Source organism: Akebia trifoliata, chromosome 15 (assembly GCF_017979445.1).
Source record: "Akebia trifoliata isolate Shusen 1 chromosome 15, ASM1797944v1, whole genome shotgun sequence".
Lineage (NCBI taxonomy): Eukaryota > Viridiplantae > Streptophyta > Magnoliopsida > Ranunculales > Lardizabalaceae > Akebia > Akebia trifoliata.
The window spans coordinates 20,289,162-20,313,183 of record NC_141389.1 but is presented as its reverse complement, the minus strand read 5'-3'; the positions used below and the strand labels follow the sequence as shown (position 1 = coordinate 20,313,183).

At 33.9% G+C, this 24,022-nt stretch overlaps 1 protein-coding gene and 1 pseudogene across 1 annotated transcript; one reads left to right on the top strand and one right to left on the bottom strand.

Moving 5' to 3' along the window:
* Window positions 1-502: 502 nt before the first annotated feature.
* On the top strand, window positions 503-1,230 carry LOC147384556 (small polypeptide DEVIL 11 pseudogene; annotated as a pseudogene).
* Window positions 1,231-5,672: 4,442 nt separating this feature from the next.
* LOC147384555 (putative protein S-acyltransferase 16) lies at window positions 5,673-15,432 on the bottom strand. Its single transcript, XM_086426554.1, has 7 exons — window positions 14,813-15,432; window positions 7,796-7,888; window positions 7,608-7,709; window positions 7,405-7,482; window positions 7,226-7,324; window positions 7,023-7,118; window positions 5,673-6,145 (listed from the first exon to the last, which is right to left on the bottom strand). The coding sequence occupies exons 1-7, from the start codon at window positions 15,083-15,085 to the stop codon at window positions 6,032-6,034; spliced, it is 855 nt and encodes a 284-aa protein (XP_086282680.1). The 5' UTR covers window positions 15,086-15,432; the 3' UTR covers window positions 5,673-6,031.
* Window positions 15,433-24,022: the final 8,590 nt, after the last annotated feature.

Genomic DNA, 24,022 nt, shown 5'->3' with positions numbered 1-24,022 from the left:
GCCAATTGTAATAAGCTTGATCTCGACAACTTCAATCATTAATCTTGATAATCATTTTACAAAGTTGAGATCCATGATGATCTCAATGATTATAAGAAATTCAATCTTGACCATCAGAATAAAGGTAGATTGCAACAATTTGAATTATCCATCTTAATAATTTAAATCATCCATCTCATCGATTGAAAAGAGTGGTGAGGGGGTAGTATGAAAGAAAAAATTTAATAAAATGGACTATCGAGTGGGTGTTTAAAAAGAAATCTCTCCATCAGAGTTCATTAAATTTTATGTTGTTGTTCTTTGTTTGATTTAATTCTGGTTGTTGACTTGAAGGGGATAGTTTGCCAAACCAAACACACAATTCGGTAAAAACGAAAAATTAAGTTAGGTTCATGACGTTTGCATCGGTAATGCGCCTTCTAGGTTTGCAAAATGTATTTGTTTTTAACTGAAATCTGAATAATTTAAAATGGTGGGCTTCTCGAGGTAAAAGCAAGCCCAGGTGATACCCACTGCCACACCATCTGGTTCTGCAACCCTATCATTTCCCACCTCCCTATAAATAACTCCAAACCCCACCTTCTCCTTCACTGCCAGTCTCATCAATCAATCAATCTCTCTCTCTCTCTCTCTACATAGATAGAAAGCAGGAAGAAGAAGGTTTATTCATGGCTGCTGCTGCTACTACTACTACTGCTCATCATTTCTATATGGATGAAAAATGGAAATTATCAAAGAAAGAGGGATCAAGGAGTCGTTCTTCAACTACTACTTCTCCTTTAATGAGGAATTCTTCTAAAAGGAGAGGTTCTTTTACAAGAAAGTGTGCAAGCTTAGTGAAGGAACAGAGAGCAAGGTTTTATATTATGAGGCGTTGTGTCACTATGCTTGTCTGTTGGCATGATTATGGAGATTCTTGAGATAAACAAAGAGAAATTTGAGAGCAAGACAGGAGATCTCTTCTTCTTTTTCTCTGCTCTCTCTCTCTCTCTCTCTCTCTCTCCTCTTTCTATCTCTGTGATGGGTTTTGGGTTTAAAACCCAACTAAGATTTCAACCGTCCGAGAAGGAAGAGAAGATCAATACTTGTTTGTAAATTTCTTTTTCTTTCTTTTTAGAAGTATTTATATCTCCAATATATGAAGGATTTAGATTTTGGATTCGTTTTGTAACTGATATTCCTCTGTCAAGAGGGATTAATATTTGATATAAAAGAGATCTTCAGTACCCAGTTTGGAAATATTTTGAGTTTAATTTTGTTCCTTGTTGGCTTCTTTTTCTGGATCTGGTTGTTTGCCCATCAATGGATCTCTCACTATCTAGTTATTTTTATCCATTTTTGTTTCTGGGTTTTGTTATTCTAGATGGTTATGGTCATCGGTTGGAGAGAGAGACAGATTCCTTCAACCATTGGAGTTGCTGCTTTGCTGAATCCGGTGTGTGCTGAGCTAATATTTTTTGACTAATAATTCATTTAATATTGTTTTATTGAATGGTAGATTAGAAAAAATATATAAAAATGAAAATAAAATGACGTAAGCACTAGTAACTTGTATCAGTGTCCACTAGCCCAATGCCAATATTTTTTTAATTAATAAAATAATATTTTATTTAGTAAAACTCTAATGTGATTTGGCAAAAATAAAGAACTGTCCTTGAGTGCTTATCACTTCTACTTATGGAGGATCAAAGCAGCAGAGAGAAGTAAAACTGTGGATCTTTTGGTTGGGAAGTTGGTAAAATTACCAAAGCACCCAAATGAAGTATTATTTCTTAGCTATTCCACAACAACATGTTAATGAGCAAATATGCCACTTCAAAATTAACACAATAAATCGGTCTATTTGGTACAATAATTAAAAAAAAAAAAAATTGGTGGAAAATACGAATCACTCTTAACACTTAACTCTCACTAGGTGAAAACTGAAAAATTGTATAGGAAAATTTGACTGAGCAAAGCCAATGAATTTTAGAAATCAAATTTTAACAGTTAAGAGTCATCAAATTTTTTATGTTCCCCCGATTCGACAGTTTAGAGCAGTTGAATTTCTCACATCCTCCCTTAATTTGACGGTTTTGGCCTGTCGAAAAATTAACTCGATAATAAAAAATTCGACACCTTAGTCCGTCGAATTTCATGAAATTCAACGTCCTTGGGGTGTCGAACATGTGCTTTTTTCACATTGTGTGTAGTCATTTCTCAAAAAAAAAACTGAGTTCACACCTGGCAATTGTGATTCATTTCAACAATTTGTAAATGTGAAAAACAAATGAAAAATGATATACTCATAATTTCAAATATTTAAATATAACTTTTGATCTATTTTGATGTTTTGTGATAAGGAATTAACGATCGACATATAAAAATGTACTTGTAATTTTGAAGATTTTGTTATAATGTTTGATCCAAATTTTTTGCTTTGCCTTTATAATATATGCATTTTAGGTACTTGGAGTTCGAAAATTTTGAAGTGTTGTGATCAATGTTTGTAGTGTCGAGATCGATATTTTGAAGCATTGATCTCCACGTTTGAAGCATCAATCTGAACACTTCAAATGTCGACCTCAATGATTCAAATATTTTTATCTTTCTAGGTCGACACTGGATAGATATTCTCACAATACCCAAAATGTATTATCTATATATATACATCGTTCGACATACAGTGTTAGGGAGACAACACGTTGTCCTGTATGGGATAGAGGTTTTGAAATGGGCTGATTTTTTGTAAGGATGATGTCTATGGTGAGGAGATCATCCACACAAAAAATCGGCCTAATCTGAAATGTCTAACCCCATCAAAAGTGTTTAGAATTGTGGGCCGTCTATTTTTTATCATTAATTTGTAAATCAGTTTTGATGGGATTAGTAGTTTCAGATTGGGTTGATATTTTGTAATGATGGTCTCCTTAGTGATTATCCTCACAAAAAAATCAGCTTAATCCTTGTCTCCCAATATTGTCTATCGAACGATACCCATATAAGGTCTATATATATTAGAAATGGAACTTAGGAAAAAATTAGGTCAAATCATAGTGTTTCAAGCAATGAGATCGACTTTTAATGTGTTAAGACCAACTTTCTTATCGTCTCAATGCTGGTGGCTTTTTATTTTTTATCTTGTTGAGACCAACGCTTTAAATGTCGACATCAACACTTCAAAATGTTGATCTCAACATTCAAATGTCGATGCTGACACTTCAAATTTTCATTTATTTTTTCATTTTACAATCTCAACATTGTATAGATCTTCCCAATTTTTTTTTTTTTCCATTTTAAATTTGGGCCATATTAGTGCCTTTCAATGCCCTTTAATCCAGCCCGATACAAGAAAAACAAGGTTTAGGGTCTTGATCTTGAGGCCGTAAAGGTGACGTAGAGTTCAAAAATTGCAAGTTCATTAAATCCAGGTCGAGCTAGGTTCCAACTGTAGCATGTGTGGTTTAGAAAGAATACATAAAGTATTTCATAAAATAAAAAATTTACACTCAACTCTAATTCTTTTTAATTAAGACAAAGATCGGACACTTATGTATATTGTATAATTAAGAGAGCTCCCATATATATTGGATGAATGCCTTGATGCTTCCAAAGAAAGTGGATCAGACAAGTAGAAAGGATCTTCAAATTCCTCTGGGCAGGCACGAAATCTTGTTGGCATTTTAAAGCAGGTTTGGAATATTTCATCAAGAAAGAACAATTTGTGGGTGTACAAAAATCCGATAAACAGTGATTGAAGCAGCTGATGAACTGATGTCATGAGAAAGTTAGAAATAATAGATTTCAACTATAGAGAGCTGAACATTAATGCTCCCATCTTTGGGTTTTGTAATTCTTGATCCTATTGATTTCTCCATAGATCTAATGGACATTGTAACTAAGGATGTTAATGTGCATTATATATGAAAGATTGTTATTTGGTTCTGGTTTTGGAGTCTACCTAACTCACGCCCTCCTATTTACCTTACGTTTTGCCCTTATATGTTTTGTCCTACATGAGTTACAAGTTTGGAGAGGATGATCTTTATAATGAGATCATTCTCACCAAAATCAACTCATTCCAAAACTTCTAACCCCATCAAAAGTGATTTACAAAAAATGGACAGTCCACGATTCAATTTGTAAACATGTGGCTAGAAGTTTTGGAATAGGCTGTGATTTTTTGTGAGGATGATTACGTCACCATAGACATCATCCTCACAAAAAAATCAGTCAATTCTAAAATTTCTTACCGATATAGGACAAATAGTAAGATGCCAAATATTTCCCTCTCTCTCTCTCTCTCTCTCTCTCTCTCTCTCTCTCTCTCTATATATATATATATATATATATATATGAGAATGGATCGAGGGACATATGAAAAAACAATGTAACATTAACAAATTTTTAAAAATATGGTTATGAAGTTTCGGATTGAACTAATTTTTTGTGAGGATGATCTCTATGATGGGAAGATCATCCGAAAAAGAAATCAGTCAAATCTGAAACTTCTAACCCCATTAAAAGTGATTTAGAATGTGGACCATCGATTCTCTGTCAAGTTTTGCCAATAATTTGTAAATAACTTTTGATGTATTTAGAAGTTTCAGATTGAGCTGATTTTTTGTGAGGATGATCTTCTCATCATAGTGACCATCCTCGCAAAAATCAGCTCAATCCAAAATCTCTAACCCATATTTTGAAAAGCCATTGTTTTTACATAAGTTTTTACATATGTCCCATGAACCACCCCCTATATATATATATATATATATATATATATATATATTTTGATCCAACACCTTTCATAATTGTAAAATAGTGAAACATGACAAAAATCATATTATTTATAATATTTTTTTATTATAAAATCATACATCTCTCTCTCTCTCTCTCTCTCTCTCTATATATATGGTGGGGAGTGGGTTGGGCATTAATGGGTTGAAAAACTTGACTCCGACCCTACCTTTGGGGTCTCAAGAATAAGCCTGACCTTTGTGGGCTCAAGAATAAGACCCTATGCCTACTTTGTTTAGCGGGTTGGATTTACACCGCTATTCATTATTTTGGCAAAATATAAATTTAATTTTAGATCAATAATCAAATGCTAAAGTTAGAAAGTGTAGCGTTTGATCTGAACCTGTTTCGATATGCATTGCGGGTATTTTCTCCAGTTCTTAAAGGTGACAAGCTCACCATTGGGTCTCAAAATTCCCCACTTATTGTGTAGTTAGCTTTGTGGGTCTCCTGGATCTTGCAAGTTGAAAAAAAACTAGAAGAATATAACTAAGTTTATCAAGGAATAAAATCAGAAGTTTCCACTAGAGACCAACCACCTCAAATAGCAAATGAAGAGGTGGCCTTTTTACCATTCTCCACTCTTTTATGGTAGCCATCACCATCACTAGATTTCTTTGAAGCAAAAAAAAAAAAAAAAAAAAAAAGATAAAGAGAAATATTGGTGCCTTATGCAATAATATAGGATGCCATAAGAACTAAGGTTGTTTTATGAGAGAAAGTTACGTAGAACACATCAAGGAAGAGTGTTCAGGCCCAAAACCTATTAACATCTCGTCAGCGCTGTAGAACTACCAGATTTGATGAAAGTTCAAAAAACTTAATTTCGATGGTCAAGATCACCACAATCGGTCAGTATGACTCTAAGCAAAACATTCCATTCAATCATCAGAGAAATCACAACAATGGTTTTTATTCTATAGTGGGATCAGGATTGCACCCTTAGTGCTTTGTACAAAAGAATAATCAGCTCAGCTCCTCTGTAGTAAACACTCTAATTTCATGTGTTTCTTTTCCTTTTTCTTTGGGCAACGTAAGGTAAGTGGGGAACAACTCCCCTTTCTACATGATATAAATCAGACACAAAACACTGTTTTCAGAAGTATTCTATTTCTTAAAAAACATCAAAATAACTTTGCTATGGTCTGGTATCTGTTTGGTTCAAATCATTTAAGATACCTGAGCTGTAATTTACACATTGGGCCATCTCGTCCGTGTTGAGAAAAAATAGGTTGCAGCTAAGCCACCCAAAAAACTATGTTGAAGATGAAGTGGAGACCTTGTTATCATAAGATGTACGGAATAGTAGGCCTGAACCAATGTGTCTTGAAGTTGGACACACCCATGTGAAAGGGCTTGGACCCAGAACCTAAGAAAGATCATAAAAACAGATTTACTTGAAAAGTTTATGTGAAGTGATGAGATGCAACACCACATATGCTTTTATATGCCCATCCATATAAGTCTTTTGGTTTTTATAAAAGGTATATAATGTATTTTTGGCCAGGGAATGAAATACTCAAGTATTAGCAAAGAAACAAGCCAACTACCCAACTCTTATGAAGTGACGGCAATATTCTATACATGGTTTTAAATCTCGCTTTGACGTCTCGTCTCATTCATGGACAAGACCGAGTTGTCTCAGATGAGTCAACTTGTCTCACACAAGATAAACCATTTAACTTGGTTTATACTTATTTATCCATATATATATATATAGGGAGCATTAGGAGGCCCTAAAGAGAGCCAAACATTTTTTGCAATATATGGGTTAGGAGTTTTGGAATGGGCTGATTTTTTGTGAGGATGATCTCTATGGTGAGGAGATCATCCTCACAAAAAATTAGTCCATTCCAAAACTTCTAGCCCATATATTGAAAAATGTTTGGCTCTTTAGGGTCTCCGAACACTTCCCATATATATATAAATAGTGATAATAAATATTTTTATGAAATAAGGTTTGATTAGAAGATGTTTAATCATGAAATCATATTTTATTTAGATAATATCTATTTAAATTCTAAAAAAATGAATTATTTTAATAAAAATATATAAAATCCCGGTTGACACGGCCAAGTCAGCTCATTTATATCATGAGATTCCGCAGGCTTGAGACGCCTTGTCTAGTCGTTTCGTTAATGGACAATACCAAGATGACTCACCCGAATCATCTCGGTCTCGGACAAGATTTGAAACCACAATTCCATAAGATTGCCAGGAAAAAAAAATGGGAATAGTGTTCTTACTGTTGTTAAATTTTCATAGGGACCAAGATCATATGGATGCCAATAGACATTCCCAATCTTTTCTGCAAGCAACATTGCTCTCACTCCTTCATGATACTATTATGACAAAAGCCATCAAACAAAATAAATGGGAAATTTAGTCACACAAGCTGGCAGACATAAGCTCATCAAACTATCTATATTTAATAATAAAAAATCCAAACCTCGATTGTGGTTTTGTTCTGCAAAATGAGGAATATATGCCAGCCCAAGAGGATGCTTAATGCCACGGTTAAGGGGAACAGCAAAACCCCGGAAATGACCTGCAGTGGCCCATTCATGAGTATATCGGTCTAAGGTCTTAGATATCATTTCTAACAATAAAGTTGTTTGTAGAACATACATAAGAGATTCTGGAAGAGCCTTCATTCTGCAACTCATCATTTTGAGCATCATGAGCAGCACAATTTACAAGCAAGACCTGAGACAATCCAACATTCATTTTTAATACATAAATTTTTCTCATGTTTTAGAGGGTTATCTGGGATTGAGCAATTGAGTTGAAAGACAATGGTCACAAACAATGAAATAGGCATTAGATCATACCAGTGAATGAATGGATGCAATTAGGGCATACATCACAGATACAAAGAAAACCTTATAGTTTGCATGGCCCACACAGTTATTGATCCAGACACAATGGTGGTCCTGCATTTGAGAGATTATAACTGTATCACCTATTTGGCAACTTATGAGAGAACAAATGAATCATGAATGTATATAGCTAAACAAACCATTCGCAAAACACATCTTTTGCAAACACGACAATGATGTGCTCGAGGAGGCTTATACTGGGAACACTTCTGGCAATATCTCAGATCTCCACCCTGAAAGAAAACCACAAACTATGTAACAAGACAGTGCTTTCTAAGAATTTTCCATATCGGACACAACGTAGCATTCATATATGTGGTTTCTATGATATCAATATACACCAACTCATTTAAATAAATCATAAAATGAACTAAAATATTCGGAAAAAAAAAACTCAAACATATGAATAAATTATATGTGCCAACTTATTGGCTTTGTGGGGGTCAGTATGTAAGGTTTTGGATGAGATCAACTTAAACTTCTAAATGAAGTACCAGCATAAAAAATAAAAAGAACTAAAAGAAAAACTTCAAATGTGGCACAGCAATAAATGTTGGTATGTCATGCATGCCCATCTGCCTAGCATCAACAAAATTGTATTAGCCGAGACATCCACAAAATTATCAACATAAAAGATGTTGGTTGTGATTTAAACATGTAAATTTGCCCCACCAACCATAATAAGACAAAATGAAAATTCTGAAGCCAATGGTACAAGCTATAATTATCGAAGGCATGTCTATGAAAAATAACTTCATATACTGCTTCCCTTGTTACAGGATAACTACTGAAATCAACGACATAAAATGAGGCTTGTCCGAGCCAGTTAACTATACAGTTTCGTACATCCATTCTTGGACTGGAAAACATGGTCTATGCAACGAGGCCACGAAGCTTCATCAACACTGAAAACTTAATTGGGTGTTGAATTCAAGAATCAACTTCAACCCATGTATTACACTGGGGAAGTTGATTTATGAGCTTCACTTCAATGACAGCACGAGGACATTTGTTGTTTTTATTGTTAAAAGTCTCATTAGAAATACAAGAAAGACGGGATAGTGAGAAAGGATCTCACTTTCCAAAGAAAAACTAGAAGTAAACTGCAATGTCTTTCCATTTAAAAAAGGTCTACAAATCTCAATCCTTTTCACTCCAAAATGTACCGAAGTTTTGAAGGCAAGAATTAAGGTCTAGACATACAAGATAGAAGGGGTGGTGAGAAAGGATCTCACTTTTCAAAGAAAAAGCTAGAAATAAAATGAAATGTCTTCCCATTTAAACAAAAGTTCATCAAATCTCAATCCTTTCATTCAAAAATGGACCAAAGCTTTGAAGGTGAGAATTAAGGTCGAGACATCATCCACTTAGTTTTTCTTTTGCTTCAAGAAAGGTGGATTCTATCAAACAAAGAAATGAAAAACAGAGCCCTTGGAGGAGATATTACAAATTGAGAATCCAATCCCAAATGGCAAAAGAAGTGAAGGAAAGTTTTTCTCATTAAATTAGAGCCTGTTTAGATACACATAAAAAGTAACTTTTTTAATTTTGAAAGGTACAAAATTAAAAAGTTTGTTTGATTCATTTTAGAAAACTACTTTTAAAAAGTAAAAAATCTTAACTTTTTAAGAAGCAAAAGAAAACTACTTTCTACTTTCTAAATATCACATTCTCCAAAAGCTACTTTCATCCTAGATACTTTCTACTTTCTATCCAAATGGGATCTTAATATCTTGTCCATGTTTCCATCCATTGGGTCTTATGTGAAAAGCATCTCCAGTGAGAGGCACTGGTTAGGGGCTTCAGAACTGAGTTTCCCCTATGCTCTGGTTCTTATGTGGTGCTTAAATTCCACATGTCATTAGTGTAAATTGAGGCTCTGCTCTTACCTACATCTAAGGGTATTTGAGTATGGTTGACAGGATATTTGCATTATTTCAAATTTTCTAAGAAAAAAATATGTTTTTTCAAAGCAGAAAATACCAGTTACTGTCAAAGTAGTGACTGGGTAATGTGTCTAATCTTCTTCAAATCCTAGCAGCTGGTCAGTGATTAAGATAACACGAAACTAGATTTAACTCGAGACTAGAGAACCAACTTCACCGATCGTAGCAACTCAAACTCCATGAAGCAACATAGTAGCATCAAGGCATTAAACAAAACAACCAGAAGTAATGTGTGTGTTTTTCTTTCTTTTGTAATAAAACAATGGTTAATCATGAGAACATTATGGAAAACAGTAGGATCTCCAAAATTTAACAGCATACAACAACAAATAACGCTGTTGACATCATCATCATACATGCCTTACCACAATTCATAAATACTGTGATCCACAACATGAACTGTATTCCACCTTTCAATTCTATCTAGAGCTATTATATCTCCAGACAAGGAATTTCTAGAGATATTTCTTTACTACTTCAACCGTCATCATCATCATCATAGCCTTATCCTAAAGATTTGGATGAGTTGAACCAATCTGGTTCCCCTATACAATTATGTCTAGAGCCACGTCATCTACTATTGAAAGTGTGTTCATATCCGCTTTCATCCACGTTCCTTTGGGTATTCCTTTCTCTCATTTACATCCTTTACCTTGCGTATTCTTTCTAACTACGTCAGTAATTGGCCTTCATTGAATAAGCCCAAACCATCTCAATTGCTTTGTCTTAGTTTATCACTTGTTGGAATTACTCCCACATTTTCTAGAATGCATTCATTTCTAATTTTCTCTTTCTTAGTATTTCCTCTAGGCCATCTCAACATCTTCATCTCTGCAAGACTCAATCTATTACTATGTCGCTCCTTGACCACCCAATAGTCAACTTCATAAAGAATAGCTGGTCATATCATTGCCTTCATAAAAAATTTCTTTTCATTTAATATTAGAATTGTTTGTTAGAATTCTGTTATTTTCTAACAGCCCTAGGGCTGTTTGTGTTTGTGCAACTGGCCTAGGGCTATTACTACTATGTGCAACAGCCCCTATTGGCCTTTTTTAAGTAATGGGGTAGGCCCCACATACTTTATTATTCATTGGTTTTTAATACATAGGAGGAGAGGCCGAACCCTAGAATTAAGTCAGTGTTCAGCTCCCTCTCTCCCTAATCTTCTTCTCCCCTATTTCTCCTCTTCTACTTGCTCTAGACCGTTTTGGCTCTCTACTTAGTATCAAAGCAAAGTTTTTTTTTCTTCTTCTCTCCCAATTTTTTTTTTTTTGGGGGTTTTTAAACACTTATTTCTGCAGTTTTGTAGTGAAAAGAACTTCGGTTCGTTTTGGTGGTGCAAGATAAACCCTACATGTGTATCGACACATCTAGGGCATGATTGTTTACTTGTGGTTGGTTGTGAATGAGTTTTGGGGCTGCATGGTGCTGTTCTTCAAACTTTTTAGAAGGTTTAATTGCGGTGGGTGGTGTCTAGGCCATTTTCTTTTGGCCGAAATTGGGTTTTTGACTTCCCAAAAACGGTGGATTTTTATTTTTTTTCCCTTTTCACCTCCAACCCTTGCCGCCCCTCTTAGGTGCCTTTTACAACGGTTGTTGCCTCCCTCGTTGTGTATTTACTCTTCTTCATGGTTGGTCTAATGGATGAACGTAACTCTCCAAGTGATGATTCAACCAAGCAAATTACTTCGGTACGACTGAATAGAAATAATTATCATTCTTGGTCCCATGCTATAAAGGTGCTCCTATGACCCAAGAAGAAAGTAAAGTACTTTATTGAAGATCCTCCTCCTGGGGATTCAAAGAACTATAAAGACTGGTTGAGTGAAAATTCATTGGTTATGATTTGTCTTTGGTTAAGCATGGACCATTTGTGGCTTCTAATGTCCAACTCCATGATACTGCAAAGAAGATCTAAAGCTCTCTTATAGAGATGTACTCTCAAGAGAGTGATGTGACTAGGGTGTTTGAGTTGTTTGAACGCATGTTCACTATCAAACAAGGTGATAAACCCCTGAACAAACATTACAGTAATCTAAAAGGTATATTGGAAGAACTATTGCTCTATCAAGCTCTAGGCACTGATTTGGAAGTTCAACGTCAATGGGAAGAGTTTCAGTCGCATTACTGTTGTCCAATCTTAACTCAGAGTGCAGTATCTTCAAGGATCAGATTTGGCTAGTAAATGACTTCCTACTGAAGCAAATTCCTATTCTCTACTTCAAAGGGCCTCACTTAATCACTCAGCTCCTTATTTTAAGGAGTCATCTACCTTAGTCACTAGTAATGGTACTTGTGGGACTCTTCGTAACGGATGCGGTAGTATTCACGGTGGTGGTCATAGTGGTAATTGTGGTGGCCATGGTGGAACCCGTGGGGGTCGTGGTGGTGGTACTATCGCTGACCGTAGTACTAATAAGTCCAATTGAAAATGTAACTATTGTGATAAGACAAGGCACACCAAAGATTATTATTGGGACAAATGGGTATGCCTTGACTCTACCCACAATGCATTTTCCGATACGTGTTCCGCATCTGTCACTCAACCATCTACTTCCAAACCCTCGATTATTTTTTTTATTTAAGTATAATATATTGATAAAAAGAGGGAAAACACAATACAAGGAGGCAGAGGAAGCCTCTAAAAAATAAAAAACAAATGAAGGCTAAAACATCAATGATTACATAAAGAGTTCCTCTAAAAACAAAGTCATCAAAAGTAACCCCCGTGAAATCTATATTTTGTTTCGACCAAAAAGATACATCAGGCCCAAGATCTCCATGAAACTGACATGAGAGCTGCTCATCTTATTATTGAACACCCTATTATTTCTTTCGTTCCACACCCCCCAAGTAATAACCGAGGGAAGAATAGCCCAAAGATATCTTTCTCTTGAAGAAGAATCATTATTAGCCGACCCCTCTAACAATGAGGAGAACTTACGAGGAAAGACCCACTGAATATGGAATAGACCAAGGAAAGTTGATCAAATATTATACGAATGAATTAAAATATGGTCGACAAACTCCCCATCCTTCATACAGAGGGGACAATAATTGGGAATGATCCAACCCCAAGTAATTAAATTGTCCATCGTAAGAATCTTCCCAAGGAAAGCTAACCAAACAAAGAAGGAGATTTTAAAGGGAAATGAGTTGGACCAAGTAATGGACCTGAGAAATGGTCGCTCTGCATAAGGGTTGAGCCATTTACAGAAGGATCTGACAGAGAATCTCAAATCCTTTGCCCTCGTCCATTCCCACCTGTCCTGTTCACTTTCATCGAGAAGAGACGAATGCAGTAGATCAAGGAAAGATGTCACATCTGTTAGCTCCCAATCATTAAAATTTCTCCTAAACTCCAAATCCCAAGTAGAGCTGGAATCATTACGGATCAAACACTGCTGGATCAAGTAATTTTTTTTCAGCAAACAAGCTTACAATGACGAAAATTGAGTAGCTAGAGGTGATGTGCCACACCTATTATCCTCCCAGAATCTAACCTTATCTCCTATAACCGCTTTGAATCTAAGCCCTTTATCAAACTCCTCCTTCACTTTGAGAATCCCCTTCCAAACTATACACCCATACGAGTTATTAACCTCGCCACTATACCAACCTAGTCTCTTGTCCCCGTACTTGGCCATAATGACCTCCTCCACAAACTTCCCATTTTCTTCCCAAACCTCCAAAGCCACTTCCCTAAAAGCGCTTTATTAGCTAATCTAAGACTCCTAATCCCCAACCCCCCATTCTTCTTAGGCATGCAGATAACCTTCCATCTAACTAGGTGATACTTCCTCCTACCATTCCTATCATTCTACAAGAAATTTCTCATAAGCCTTTCCAATTTGCTTTCAACGGACCTTGAAAGCGTGAATAGTGAGAGAAAGTAAATCGAGATACTCGTCATAGTACTTTTTATCAATCGATATTACTTCTATCGATTGAGTATAACGAAAAATGGTCTTTTCAAGGTATTTCTCGCCATCATTTTTCATCAAACGTTCCTCCTCATGTCATGTTTATTGATATTGAAGGTACATTCCACATACTCAATCTTAATCTACTCATTCGAAAGCTTTTGCACTCCAACACATCTCTACATGCTACTTCAAGTCTCATCATTTTTTAAATAATTTAATCCACATCATCTTAGGTCAAACGCCAGCCTTTTCAAAATATTTCCACTTGCATGAATATGTTCCTTCTCTTTGGTGTTGTCATTGGTATCTTTGTACATGCCCAAACCAACTTCACCATATTTACTTCCTATCAGGGCCATAGATTTTAAACAAGGTGTTCTATCTTGTTTCAGCACCCACTGAGACCTAGATGACTCAAACAAATCCTCTTGACTCGACAAGTAAAACCCTTTCAACGATTTAAGTTTATTTTATTAACACACACACAAACTTAAAAATTAATTATTTTCTATTATAAACTGGATTAATAGATGCTCAATCACATATCTCATTTTATATAGATTAGAAACATCTAAATTCTTAAAAATAAATTATATTTAGATGATAAAACACCAAAACCAGTCCACTCGGCCAAGTCAATTCGATGGACTAGTCACAATATCTCATTTGGGTGCCTAGGATACCAAGATGAATAGCCCGAGTTGTCACGATCTTGACTGAGAATTAAAACCATGATCCAAATAAACAGAAAGTTAGAAAGAGTATAAAGATTAGGGAGAAAAAACAAGATTGTAGCTGTCACTATGCCCTATTAGAAAATTTGAACTCGTAAGCTGATTTATAGAAATAGAACTTGAGACTCAACTCTCAGGGTTACAGAATGCTCTCTGTAGATTGTGTACCATGGCACATTTGAAATCCAAAGTACAAATTGGATTGAAATTTTTTATTTTCTTTTATGGGTAAGCTGGACTTGAACCAACAACCTCAAAGTTGCTTTGCAATGTGTCAAACCAACTGAACATTGGATTTGAAATTCAAACCAAAAATTGCTTAGTTGCTGGATTTCTACACTTATTTATTTAAACAAAAAAAAAAAAACAAAAAATCACAACTTTCATATAAAGATCAAACAACCAAAATTACAGAACATATTGCACAACCTTCGTACAATCCAAGAAACAATAAACAGGAATTGAAACCCTAATTCCTAATTCAAAACAGAGAAAATAATGATAAAGCAATCAAAGAAACCCGAGAGAGAGAGAGTTGATCATCTAACCTTCCTCTTGATTTCATGGATCTGAGTCTCCGAATCTTCAATATCAGGTACATAACTAGAGGGAATGCGACCTGGATCCCTCATGATCGCAACTCCATAGGTCACAATGCACATGCAAGCAATTATAGTGAAACCAACAGCATTCATCAACCCCTGTGAAGTCCTCAGTCCCAACCAACCGTCTATAAACACAAACACAGTTGTATAGTATATATAAGAGATAGTCGAGAGAACTACGATTATAGGCAGAGAAACAACCCCTCTTTGCCCCATTTTTCAAGAACTTAGCAAAGAAAGCTTGAACTTAAAAGGGGCATTTAACTATGGAGTCACCGCTCGTTCCACTTTGTAGGAAGCAAACTGGTACATGTAAAGGTGGGATTTGAAGGTTGGTGATGGTTGCAGCTGTTATTACGCCATTAATGAAGTTTGGTTGGTAGGTTAGGTGTCAGTTTCTCAATGTGCAGTCGGTCTAATTTGGTCCGGCTGTGCCGAACGAAGATGGTGAAATCTTTGAGTAGATACTGACACAAGCGTACATGTAAACAAGTGGGAGAAAGAGAGAGAGAGAGAGCGATAGGGTTTTTGAATGTCAGAGAAAGGTTACGGTAGAAATTGCATGAATGTTTTGGTTACTTGTAATGTTTCTTTTCTTAATTAAAATTTTAAAATTAGAGATGATGTTTGGCACCTAACTTTTACTTATTACACCCGATTTGTTAAATTATTTATCACAGCTTCATTAAGTGAGATTAAAACACACTCTGCTAAGTTCTAACATTAGAAAGATTTGTCTCAAATTATAATAAATAATTTCAGTAGTTGTTTGTGATTATGATTAGATTCATATAAAATTCTAAATCAAAAAATAGAAATCTAATTTTAAAAGAAAATATATGAGAGAACTTCTAATGGCATCCCAATCACAACTCTCAAATCTTTGTAATGAGGGCCTATTATAAAAATATTGGAAACCTTCGTCCATCGAGCATATCTAGTATTTTTTTTAGTTTTAAATAAATATTAGTCATGTATGTTGTTAAAAATAAATATAAAAGTTAAATAATCATGAGTTTTTGACAATTAGAAGGCAACAAAAGATGAACATTATAAGATATTATTGAAATTATAAAATTATTATGATACCTTTAGAGAAGAAGCAGCTTCAATCATTAAAATGTATATTTATTATTTATTTACTAATAAATAATAATATTGATCATGAACTATTTTGTTGTGATTAATTGGAGGAGATGAGTAGTATAGTGTCATTGTTGGTACTAATCAAGTTATATAAATATCACGAAAAATGCAACCAAAACCCTTGACATAGTGTAAGTGAAATATAATAGCAATGGACCATATTATGGTCATAACTAATTTTGAATGCACAATTTATTAAAGAAAGTATGTTTATTTTCTAAAAGTTATTAGTTATAAATAGTAAAAGAGAATATGTTTCTTTACAAGAGATAGTAAGTGGTGAAGGAGTGAGTAGAGTAAAAGAATGATCCAAGAGTAAAATTGATATTTAAGTATATTATATATTACTCAATATATTAAAATGTACTTTACGAAGTAAACATTACCCTTATATGCTTCTTCCTCATTAGTCATTCTTCATGAGTCATTGGAATTTGGAACCTAACCTTGTTCCAACCTTTTAATTTAATACGAGTCATGATTTTCTGACTTCAAAATTTTCAGTCAATCTAACTCAATTTACCTAGCAGGGCACAGAATTGTTGATTTTTTTCTTTGGGATACACAAGGAAATGATCAATAGACATGTGCCCTTGACACCTCAATCAAGTTCACACTAAGTGAAAATTTTCAAGTAAAAAAATCATTAGCAATTTAATAAAGACTCAAAAAAAGAGAAAAAGGTGATAAGGTCCCAATTATTCGATTTTGGGACCGTAATTACACTAAAATTATCATCATATAATTGTTAGTTTCTATAAATAATTGCAAAATTAAATTATTTATCCAAATTAATAGACCTAATGAGATATTATTGTTAAATGCAGATAAATAAAGCGCACGTGAAAGTTGTCAAACGATTAACAAAGTCGGTTACAATGTGTGTGCAAAAAGGAGAAAAATAATCGAAAATGAGCTGAAAAGGGTGCCACGTCACCACACCGCAGTTGGGCTTGGGTGCTCCGCGATGCTCTCGAGGAATTTATCCTCGAGATTTACATGAGATGTTTGAAAAGCTTCGGTGGTTGTAACTGAATGGGTCCTTCGGGTCAAATCATTCGCCAAATCAACCCGATTACCCAAATACGAATGTTATAAATTGGAGGGTTGATTTCAGAGAAGGGGTCCTCTCTTGGGTCCCTCTTGACACTCTTCTTCTCCCTAATTTCTCTGTATTTTTCCTGATTTTTCTTTTAGAGAGAGTTTGTGTAGTAGTGAAAGGATCAATTGTTTATTTTATTTCTTATTGTAGTTCTTTTGGAAGTTATTAAAGAAGGATTAAAGTGCATCTTCTTTTTCACCCGTCTTCTCATTTCTTTTATTATTTTCTACAATTATAATCCTTACGATAATCGGCTAAACTCTCATTAGAGAAGTCAAGAATGCCAGAGCAAGTTCACTTTATTAATGTTGTTTCAATTCGTTATTTCTATTTTACATGTTAATTCTGTAAAACTCTTCATGATAAGATCATATAATTTACACTTCTATTTCAACTTTGATGAGTGTTACTTAGATAAGCTCAAGAATACTCATGCTTTGTGACGAATGGAAGTATAAGTCGGATAATCTTGTCTAGATCTGAGATCTTCATGGACACATTTGGGTTCCAATCAATGGTTACATCAAATCATTTTTCAATCCACGAGCAATGACTTGCTACATGGATTGAGTCATATTTAAAATTAAATAGCATTTTGGATGACTTGCAATGGTAGACTTGAATTCTCTAAGCTTCTTTCTTATATTTTCAATCTCTATTTTCTATTTAGATTTCAATTTACAAGTTGATTTTCATCTTATTTGTGCAACAAATCTGGTTTGTTTTTAAATTCAATATGTTTTCTAATTCTGTTTTGGCATTTTAATCCGAATGAGCTTTTGAATCCCAACTACCCTGTGGAACAAATTCGACTTACCCAAAGTCTTATTTTACATCTCTATCTCTGCATTTATTTAGCAAGTTTTATAATTGATCAAAATGTCCACAACCTGAGTCCCAATTTTGTATGTTCCTCAGGATTCATATCGGTCAAATTGATTCACAATTTTAGAAAAAGGTCCTCGAACAAACTCAATTTAGGGGTTAGACTCAATCAAGTTAGGAAAGCCTTTTTCAAAAAGAAAGTTTCTTGAAAAGTATTTTTTTGATAAATATATTTTTGCAAAGTCGTTCTCAACTCATTTCAAAATGCATTACCATTGTGGTCAAATCCCTTCGAGATTTTGACACACCCGTCATCTATTTTAAACCTTTTTTGCATTGTCATTTGGTTATTTTCACACAAATAAACACATGGATCCAATAAATTGAGTATTAAATCAAGGTTAGGGTTTTTTACCCATCAAATATATGAGAAATGAAATATAGTGATATGTGTGTGCATCGAAAATTTCTAGACATAGACATGTTAGAACATTTGGAACTGGGAACTTTCTAACTATATTTCGCAAACCGGGATGAAGGTAGTATGGTGCACATGTACTACACCCTAACAAGCAAATCTATTAGGGAATTTCTCCATAACCTAGCTTTGACATTTTTTTTTTTCAAACCCTTTCATTATTTCTAAATTTTTTCACAAGACTAAAGCTTTGATTCATTCAAATTGGGATGAAAGGAATTGTGGTGAACACACCAAAAATTCTAGTACATAAGTGAATTTAGGATTATATTATAATGTTCAATCTTTTTCTTTCATCCAGTGTATTCAAAAAGACATAAGCCAAGACATCATAACAAAGTTAACCATTAAACCACAAATGGGGGTGATTTGGGGTGCCTAACACCTAGGGGTGTCAATGGGTACCCATTTAACGAAAAATTGAATTAGAGTTGAAATAGAAAACCCCAGTTTCAATTCCCTTTTTATTGGAACCGATTAGAACCGGATCTAAAATGGAATTGAACCGATATGGACCAAAACCAATAGGTTCTATCCAATAGGTATCCAGTAGCCAGAACATATATATTTTGTCATTTCTTTACATACTATAGATAATTTAAGGTATTTTTTTAATTTCAAAATAAATGCATATTATATAAAATTCTTAAATTTTTCATATAAATTATCAATTGTAGCTTAAAATGAGTTACATTTCTAAAAATTTGTTACTTTTAACTAAGATAAATTTTTATTTTTGAAAAAAAATCATTAATTTGTATCTTTAGGAGAACAAATTATAACTAAGTTAATAATTTTGTTCATAATATGTTAATTTTTTTAAAGAACTTTTTTTATAATGTTCGAAATACTTTTTTTCCCATTCAACTCTTGAGAACTGGAACTGATGGGTACCCTATGTTTTTTGGCGGTTCCGATTCCATTTATTTTGGAACTTGGCCCGAAACCGAACTAAATATAATGGTTATGGTTCAAAGTTCCTTTGGAATTGAATCGGAATCCACCCATTGACACCCCTACTAACACCTTCCCCATGCACAACAAAGCACTTACATGTAGAATGGTTGATTGCAGACCTGATAAGGTGATCAGCTAATTGTGTTCGCAAACATTGAAGATAATTCTTGGGTGACCTCTTACACCCAGAAAAGATGGTGGCTACTTCATACAATTTCTTAAATGTCCTAATGACCGATAGAAAAAGGATCTTGTATTGACCATAAGAGAATGGTTCAAATGACCATAGCCAAAGTGATCCCATATTCTCATCCCCACGTAGTGTGGGTCGGGGGATTCCTTATCCCTAAAAATCATATAACTACACATGATTTTAGGGAAGTTATAAAATTATGGGTAATTTTGAAATATCCACTAGGATTTTTGTGGCACCTTGTTATATACTAACACAAAATCCCATGTCAGATCTCAAGGTAGTAGGTGACATCTCAAAATTTTGGCATAATCTCTTCTGTTTATATTAGCATTCCAAGGCGTTCAACCTGTACCTGATAAACGACATACAATCCTGCATATATACATACAAAATAGAATACTACCAGAAGCCTATATACATCTAATAATGTACGATATATCAGAGTGCGGAAAAAAAAATTTATACACGAGATTATACAAAAAATTTTCACTTTAACAAAAGTCCTAACGCTAAGAACAAAATCTATAATACTTTTGGTCTAACTGATACCACTAGGGGTAATAACTCTAGTACTCACCAGGTAATGGATTATGGTCATCTATCTGACTCACCAGATGGTCCCCATTTGCTGGTTCTACGCCTGCCTCGCCAACTCTAGGCTCTGAAATTAAAAAAATAAGAAGGAAAGGGTGAGTAACAATGATTATCCAGTAGGAAAACAAACAATTTCTACCAATAACCCCTCCTAACATGAACAAATAAGCATACTGAATCATTTTAACAATACAAAGTTTTAAAGAAAAAAAACTACTATAAACTGATACATATAACTAAGGATGAGTAACTAAACATTTTAAAACTGACATTTCATTAATCAACAATACTTACCATAACATTTTCTTTATATACAAATCTAATTTATCAAATGAAAACATTAAACATGCATTTTATTTTATATATCAAAATAAGACAACATATACATAATACACAATGTTGGAGTAATGGAATTAAAAAGTTGGGATTCACGACTGGATCGCTCTCAGTCGAGGCATGATGTTTCATATTCTTTATTGGCTTTTGGTTCCTGATTTTGTGGTCAGTTGCTGCACTTACCTCACTTGATTGACCATTTATCCGACTCAGGCTGACTATTTGACGTGACCGTAAGCAATGGTTCTCTTTTCGATGTGTCAAAATGTTTGACTACTATAGATTGTTAGTAATCATTGACTAATCATCTTCGTCTATGCCTATTAGGCGTGCATGTGATTTTCAAATATACAAACTATTCGTATACGGCCACCTTTACATAACAAGTTCACTAGTAAAGATAGAGAAGAATGAACCCGGATTCCAATTGTGACTCCATTCTCATACGAGTCCCATACCTCGTATGAGCTTGATGGTCCCTACCGTACATTGCATGATAGTATACTACCCCGGATGATATGACGCACTATCCTTTCAAGCATTCACAGACTTTTTAACAGCTCACAAAATAGCTACATATATATATATATATATATATATATAATTTTTATTTGAAAACAAAAGAGAAATTAACAATACAAGGTTGAGAATGGATATCCAGTTTTCTACCAGTTAATTGTGGCCACCCAACCTAAAATAAATAACTGAACGGAAAAAGAAACATCGCCTCGCGCTAACAAAAAGTAAGTAAATATGTAATCAGTAATATTATATCTGGATACCCGTTCACCAACCTACACACAACACAACAATGCAAAATGCAGGTATCACCCATCGGGTGTGATTATGACATTTACCGTTTTCATACTCTTTTTATGAATTTTACAGTTTTCAATCTCTCAAACAAAATATCTACTTTTTGATATTCATCAACTCGATACGAGTTAATTGAATATTAAATCATATTTCCAATTATGAAATTCATTTATCAATAACATTGAAAAAGTACAAAACTTAGATCAAAATGGGGTCCGAACAATGCGCAGGGCCCAACTGATGGAAATAACTTATTAAAATATCCTACCCACATATAATTTGTTATAAAATACAATTAAACATATCAAATATGCAAGTTTTAGCGTAAATTTGAAATAATAAAAATAATTCTATATTTTTGGAAACACATCACAAATTTTTAATAAAATCTTAAATGCAATTTTCACAATGTACGATTACTAATAGAAATTGAGAGTTCCTTACAATCTCTGTGCGAAAGGATTGAAGTACGTACGCAGAAATCAAGATAATTGGCATGAAAATCAAGACTAATTGAATTTCGAGATGACTGATTTTGAGTTTAACCTAGTGGTTTTGAAGATTTCGATGCCGTCATCTTTTCTCCCTTCTGTGATAGAGGACAGTTTGATCCTGAAATAAGCGAAATCCAGGTCGAATTTTCGAAATCCCATATATATATATATATATAAGGCTGATTTTTTACGATACAGGGTGAAAGCGAAGATGAAACAAAAAGATCTTGGGTGGATTTTGTAGATGTCGAGGTTATGGACATTTTTTCCTTCTGCGGCGGAAGTCAACGATGACCCGTTCGTGAAGGATCTAAGTTTGAAAATTTGAAATTTAAAAAAAAAAAAAATTCCGTTGACTGGTTTAGGTCGTTTAAAACAAAAGTGAATAGTGAAAAAAATAAAAAAAGTTTATTTATATAAATCTTGGGACGAAATCGATATTTTACCTATTGTTTCGATTAACGATAACTTGACCATCCGGACTTTAAAAGTAACGAATGAATATTTTATTTTGTCTAATTTTTCGTTCTACATCTAATGGTGTGGTCAATTTTTATAAATTCTATCTTTAACAATATTTACATTTTTTGCTTTAAGTGATCTTAAAATTGACGTTATTTTTATTTTTGATGATAATTTGACTTTTCTGTGCTCCAAAAATGGTAAATAAATAGTTCATGTTCAATAATTTTTTGTTATGAACCCAATGGTATGATCGAATCTTAAAAATTCTTATTTTAGCAAAAAGTCATTATTTTAGCTTGGTCCGACTCGATAATTGAGGATTTTGTAACTTATATATTCAGACTCGCATTTGAGCGTGTTTATAGGCTAAAGTATGTTTTTCGATTATTTTGAATCCATTGGTACGGTCAGATTCCATTAAAAATGATAAAAAACCTTCTAAAGATTTACCCCTAAGTCATACTTTTAGAAATTTATCAAAATTTCACTAATTATTTTTTCTCGAGATACGAATAAAAAACTCGGGGTTTTACAATTTTGGTGTATATTTGAGAATCACCACAATATGAAAAAGTCTATATTCGACGGATCTAGGTATTGAATTTGTTTTTTCGACAAACTGAAACTAACAAATTAATGAAGGATTGGAGAAATTCGATAACTCTAAACTGTATAATTTGGGGAACTAAAAAAATTCAATGGCCCTAGTTAGACTCAGATTTTCTTTGATATTCGATATGGTTTAAGAGGTGTCATACCGAAATCAACTGGTTATCACACAACATTCTCCTCACCAAGCATCCCATCATGTTGATAAGGATGTGTTCCCTGCCATCAAGATAGATTAAAGAAAATGAAACCTATTTTAGTTATTTAACTTTAACTTTAATTATTTATTCAATTAAATCATGGACTTTAATATATATTTTCATTAAATGCATATCATTTTTGACCTTCCTATCACATTTTTAGTCTTTAAGATGTACCAAGAGACCATTTCTTGATCGTGTATAGTTATTGATCTATGTTTCCCCCCTTTCTTTGATATTGTAGGGTATATATTCCTATAGTCATTTGGATGGACTAGTCCCATTGGTTGCATGCCTCAAACCCACAAACGTTTGTCAAACTGCAACAAAGTAAATCAGGAAGCCACCAAATTTTGAACACACATGATAGCCCAGGGTAAGTGAACCCCAATTCCTAGTGTTACTTATGTATAAATCATCTTGTTAGAATTTGTGTTTATTTTAAAAAAAAATGACAAATATTTTATATAAAAAAATTGATTGAAGTGACTCCTACTAAAGATTATGAAATGATAGAGGCCTACTTTCTATAACGTGGTCCTTACATGAACCTTTTGGGACATTATTTGAGAAATACTTAAAATAGTTAACCTTTTAAATTAAAAGACTCTAAATCACTTTAATTTGAAAACCTTTTAAAATAATTAAAATTTTGAAGAAACAACACATGGACTCTTATGTTTTCAACCTGATGACATTGAGGACATGCCCCCTTTCTTCAAAATTTTGATAAACCCACTATATTTTGAAATTGAGGACATGCCCCCTTTCTTCTCTCATAGAATAATGAAAATGACCTTAATGCCCTCATCATCATCATCATCATTGTCATCATCATCTCCATTCTCCTTGTTTTGTCATTGCTATCATTATTGTCTAAGAGGTTGATGATGGTTGATTTTGTGAAGAATAATCGAGGATTTTTAGGTTATTTT

Excerpts from the sequence above, each read along its gene's own strand:
- LOC147384555 (XM_086426554.1), bottom strand. The coding sequence starts at position 15,085 with ATGGGGCAAAGAGGGGTTGTTTCTCTGCCTATAATCGTAGTTCTCTCG. Across the intron at positions 7,710-7,795 it reads AAAGATGTGTTTTGCGAATG|GACCACCATTGTGTCTGGAT; the intron begins GTTTGTTTAGCT and ends TCTCAAATGCAG. Across the intron at positions 7,483-7,607 it reads TTGCATCCATTCATTCACTG|GTCTTGCTTGTAAATTGTGC; the intron begins GTATGATCTAAT and ends GGATTGTCTCAG.